Here is a 6,059-nt window from a genome sequence, read left to right on the forward strand (position 1 = left end):
AAGTTCCATCATAGAGAAGTGTCACACTTGATGTAACAGCTAAATATCTTTTATCTTTTACTTGTTTCAGTCATTGGACTCTGGCCTTGTGTTGGGGTGCCACCTCAAAGGGTTTAGTTGAACAACTCAACCCCAGGATATTTTTTAAGTTTGAAGCATATTCAATTGATCTCTTTTGCTAAGCCATTTAGTTACAGGGATGTAAACAAACCAATACTGGTTGTCAAGTATAAGGGGACAAATGCAAAAACACACTCCTACACATATACAATGGCCTTCCACACAGTTTCATCTACCACAAGACACTAGTTGGCATGGGGCTAGAGTAGGAGACACTTGCTGAAAAGGCCACATAGTGGGACTGAACCCAAACCACATGTTTGCAGTCATGCCTGTACCTATCAGAACAGTATTTATAGTACCTCCAAGGTGGCAAGCTGGCAGAAACGGTAGCACGTTGGGCAAAATGCTTAGTGGTATTTCGCCTGCTGTTACGTTCTGAGTTCAAATTCCGCTGAGGTCAACTTTGCCTTTCATCCTTTTGGGGGTCAATAAATTAAGTACCAGTTACGCACTGGGATCGATCTAATTGGCTTAATCCCTTTGTCTGTCCTTGTATGTCCCCTCTATGTTTAGCCCCTTGTGGGCAATAAAGAAATAAACGGCATGCTGGGCAAAATGCTTAGCATTATTTCATCTATCTTTATGATCTGAGTTCAAATTCTGCCAAGATCAACTTTGCCTTACATCCTTTTGGGGTTGATAAATTAAGTACCAGTTGCATACTGGGGTTGATCTAATTGACTGCTCCCCCCCCCCACAAAAAAAATTTTGGGCCTTGTGCCTGGAGTAGAAAAAGGTATTTATAGCACCTATATTTGAAAAGAGAATGGCAAGTGCTTTGTAGTGTAAATAATAATACAATCTCTCACCAAGTAAGGCACTATATTTGCATCATTCAGATTTGTTAAAAGGTCTGCTACTCTTTTTCTGTCTCAACTTTTTGCTTATGATTAACCCTTTAGCATTCAAACTGGCCATATCTGGCCAAAATATTTAACCTGTTTTATATTGAAACTGACCAGATCTCGCCTCTCACCTCAGCCCCTACCATGCCATTCTAAAACTAAAAAAATCACATCACTGAAATCTCTAAACTACAAGATAATGCATTTTAACCATTTTAAATAAACAAACATCACATTTGACAGAATAATCTGAACACTAAAGGGTTAACTTCAAGAACCTTAGCAGTCAATTTATACAGGACATATATTGAAATTATATTTTTCTTGACAATATCACATCTGTTCATTCTTAACCATTTGGCATTTAACCTGGCCATATCCAGTGCAAATATTCTACTTGTTTTATGTTCAATCTAGATTCGACCATCCACACCTACCTACAATATCATTCTAAAAAATAAACAATCATATCATTAGTCTTGAAGCTACAAGATAATGCACAACTTACTCAAAACAATGTGAATGAATAAGCATTATGTTCGACAGTAATTTAAATGCTAAAGGGTTAACAATTCTGGCAGACTTTAACATGGATATCTGGTTGGTGTTGTTTGTTATTCATTATCAGAGAATCTTTCCTCTCCTTTGGACAATGTGTGTTCATAATATAGGAGTTTACGAAAAAAACAAAAGATGAAGACAGGTGGTGTACAAAACAAGGAATAGAAAAAGTCTTTTACATTTCGAGCCTATGCTCTTCTACAGAAACTGACACAGAAAAAACAAGGAGAAAAAAAAAAAATATATATATATATATATATATATATATATATATATATATATATATATATATATATACACTTGCGTCAGAAATTAATTAGCACTTCTCAAATTTCTACATTTTCTTACATTTTCTTAACTTATTATCAGAAATGAACTCATTTTTAATCAAAAATTTATTAAAGCATATCCCAGCATACCACATAATTGTTATTAATCGTGAAATTTAGTCAATATCTTGTTGCTCCTCCTTTGGCAGCAATGACAGCTGCTACACGGGCCGGCATGCTGTCTATGAATGCCTGCAGGTACTGTGCAGGAATGGCCCTCCATGCAGCAAGAAATGCCCCAAACAGCTTGTGTCGGTTCCTGTATTGCTGCACATTCAAATCCCTACCCAATCGACTCCAGAGGTTCTCAATAGGGTTCAGGTCAGGTGACTGGCCAGGCCAGTCCATGACCGTCACCCCATGGTCCTTGAAGAAACCGGTTGTGAGCTTGGCTGTGTGGGGAGGCGCGTTGTCCTGCTGGAGCACGTACTCCTCGCCACCAAAGAGGTATCCCGCAGAGGGTAGGGCAGCATTCCATACTATCTCAACGTACTTTGCTGCGTTGATGTTGCCTTCGACGGCATAGAGCCGCCCAACACCACTGTAGCTGAACGCCCCCCCACACCATCAGACAACCCCCACCATGCTTCATGGTGGGAGCAATGCAGTCTTTGTTGAAGCGCTCACCCCTGTGGCGTCGCACATGGACAGGCTTGTCACTGACGAGACTGAATCGCGACTCGTCAGTGAACATCACTGTCCGCCACTGCTGCACGGTCCATGTCTTGTGGGCATGGGCCCAGAGCAGCCGCCTCTTCCGGTTTGGGGCTGTAAGGAGCGGCTTACGGGCGGCCCTACAGGATTTTAGACTAGCTTCCAGTAATTTGGTCTTGACGGTGGTTGTAGACAACTGCTTCCCTGTCACCTTTTGCATCCCCTCCGCCAGTTGCCGGCTCGTTGCCCTTCGGTTGTTCAGTGACTTTCCCCTATCCTTTTTGTCAGCTGCTGATCCGGTTTTCTCGTATTTCTTAAATAAGCACTGAATTGTGCGCCTGGCTACACCAAGTTTTCTGGCTATTGCAGTCTCCGACAGCTTCCCACGCCACGAGAGAGCCTCGTACCGTCTCTCCAAGGTCATGCGAGGTCTTGGGCCCATCTAGGAATGAACGATAAAACCAGTTATTTTCATTAAAACTATTCATTTGAATAATGTTATGCTATAACAAAACTGCTATTCATTAAACAAAAAAGAAAGAAAGCAGAATTTCTCACCTTATTTGATTTATAACAGAAAGTTTTGTGAACCGGAAGTGACGTCACGAAGCAGAGTGTAGGAGAATTTGTGAGGAAAAAAAATCTTGCAAATACACAAATCAATTAACCTACGAGCTGTTCAAAACGTCTTACGCGATGAGAAAACTTAGTACGGTGTGATTTCGGTCCCTGCGAGGTGCTACCTATATCCATTTAACAAAGGAAGATTTGTCTGCATCCGCACTCCAAGTTGTTGTTGCACTGCTATGTCAACATCATTAGGCTGTAGACTTTCAAACCGCTCTGCAAACAAAGTTACGTCATCGTTCTGCGCAACAGTGAACTCGCAACAAAGCAATAGTTCGAGATATGGCCACTAGGTGACAGCACATACCTTGAGTGAAGAGCAAATCAAGGGTGCTAATTAATTTCTGACGGTAGTGTATATATATATATATATATATATATATGTAGGGAGAGTTTACGAAAAAAACAAAAGACGAAGACAGGTGGTGTACAAAACAAGGAATAGAAAAAGTCTTTCATATTTCGAGCCTATGCTCTTCTACAGAGAGGGACACAGAAAAAACAAAGAGAGAAAAAAATGTGTGTAGTGGCTAAAGATCTATCATTGCGACTACTCGGACAGAAGGGTCACACTCGAGGAGGAAAGTAGGGGAGATAACAAAGTAAAGATGACCCCCAACACGAAAGTGCGTGTGTGTATAAGAGATTATGTATGTGCATGTGAAAGAAGGCTGGTGGTCTGGACGTGTGCATGTATGTGTAGGTGTGAAAATGTGGGGATGGGTGTGTGGGTGGTGTGATGTGTAATGTATGGTGTGATGTTGGGAGGTGGGGGAGGCGAGAGTAGGGAAAGCACGGGTGGGGTGTGGGTTCAGCTGGGGGTTGGGGTTTGTGGGTAGGCATAGGGTGGGAGTAGAGGTGGGGTATGTGGGAGAGGATGTGTGTTCATAATATACACTAGTGAGTCACATGTGATTGGAACACATGTGTTAAAGGGAAGAGGTGTTCTCTGATGATGAAAAGCAACAGATATTCACATCTGAATCTCCCAGAATGTATTGAGAATGAATAGATACACTATTGTTTCATTTTTGTTCTTCTGCATGCATTTCATGAATTATATATTCTTTTCTTTGGTATTTTTTATTTCCATAAATATTCTATTCTAATTTCAGGTGTTATCACAGAACATAACAACAATGACTACACCATCAGTTTTTATATAGTCTCCATCTTAAACATAGTGTCAATGTTACCTACAATTCTTTATTACCTGTACAAGCGAAGAAGGACACCAGTTGATACTCAACCGCAATTATAACATGCATACTTCATTTGTTTGTATATATTTTTGTTATTAGTTTTGTTTTGTTATTGAAGAATGGTACAAAGTTTTTTCATTGCTAACTGAAATTGTAAATCTATGCAAAGGAAGAAATTTTTAAAAGTAAAAACAAAAAAGGAAAATAAGGAAAATAGCAAAATCATTATTATTCAAGTATCTGAAAGGAAATTGATTACTTCTGCTACAGTCTTTCAACTCATTAACAAGTCATGTACTGTTACCTCTTTTAACACATTCTCTACTAATCTCACACAAACACACAAACATGTGTGTGTGTGTGTGTGTGACTATACATATGCATATATATATATATAGCATATACTCATATTATTATCATACCGAGAGTTTAACTGTGGTCCCTCCATAGCCTTGGATCTTTTGGATACCAATACCTCTCATCATCATCATCATCATCGTCATTTAATGTCCGCGTATAAAATGTTTGTAAAGAATTCTTGATATAGTCCGCTTATCTGAAGAAAGATTTTCTTAAATTTAAAAACAACACCATAAATCTTTTGGGAAAAAAATTTTGTATTCTGTTTAAATGCTTTCACTATTTACAGTTTTTCAGCCACAATTGTTATGGAGTAAATCATATTGACAGTGTTGTTTTAATTTTAGTGCTATTTCTGGTTTAGTTTCAGATTTAGAATCCTTATACAGTAGTCTTCTTTTTACTTTCGTAGCTGATCATTCTCTTCCTTTATTTTGAAAAACAGGAATACTTTGAATTTACTTATTGCACACATGTTTAGATATTCACAACAAAGAATATTTTGATTTGTTGTTTATGTACTCTCACCCATTCATTATGATCCCATTTGGCCAATATAATTTTTATTGCATAGTAGGTACATGATGCAGTAAATTATATTGTTTTGCAATTCATGTCTGCATTTACCTTAAATTCCTTCCTTTTCTTGAATTATTTGATTGTTCTTTGTTTAGTTATTTTTCATCGCTTATGCATGCATACATACATACAGACAGACAGATGGCAGTGCTTCAACAAATAGAAAAGTAGTCGATCAGCTAAGAGAGTAAAGATAATCTTAAACGAAAACCCATAAATTTTGCAAATAGCTACCCAAAGTTTCCTGGTCAAAATAGTAATTTATTTCCTCATCAAACTGAAAGCAAGACTTACCTGCTAAAAACAACTTGCAAACAGTCTTTACAAAGAAAAAAAAAAGTGGACTATAATTACAATTCACTTTAATACATAAATAACTTGGATACAAGGAGGTAACTTCATTTCCTAATCATAAGATCTTGTTAATTCTACTGCAACTGTCATTTTGTACTACCCTTGTTAACCAAGATCTTCTGAGTGAAATTGGAAAGACAGAATCTGCATGGAAGGCCATCCGGTGGATTATACTTGTAATTCAAAGGTCCAGTCCTTATCACACTTTGTGTCATGTTGATTGTGCCTGAGAATTACATTAAAGGTTCACATGTCTGAATACAGACGGTCAGAAAATTTGACCTGCAATCATGTTATATATTATGTATTTTTATATAATATATCTGTGCTATCATCATCATCATCATCAACATCTTTCAGTTTCCTTTTTCCATGCTGGCTTGGGTTGGGTGAGTCAGCAGGATCTACCTGGTAGAGGAATGTGT

The 6,059-nt window shown here is 38.2% G+C and overlaps 1 protein-coding gene across 2 annotated transcripts in view; it reads left to right on the plus strand.

Moving 5' to 3' along the window:
* Window positions 1–5,620, plus strand: part of LOC115216276 (monocarboxylate transporter 5-like) — a 40,371-nt gene extending 34,751 nt beyond the window's left edge. For both annotated transcript variants that reach the window (XM_029785476.2, XM_036506870.1), the window contains one exon: window positions 4,255–5,620. In XM_029785476.2, coding sequence (XP_029641336.1) covers window positions 4,255–4,400 — 146 coding nt within the window. In that variant the 3' untranslated portion in view covers window positions 4,401–5,620. The remainder of the gene's footprint in view (window positions 1–4,254) is intronic.
* Window positions 5,621–6,059: the final 439 nt, after the last annotated feature.

The sequence above is a fragment of the Octopus sinensis genome, linkage group LG10 (assembly GCF_006345805.1).
Source record: "Octopus sinensis linkage group LG10, ASM634580v1, whole genome shotgun sequence".
Taxonomy (NCBI): domain Eukaryota; kingdom Metazoa; phylum Mollusca; class Cephalopoda; order Octopoda; family Octopodidae; genus Octopus; species Octopus sinensis.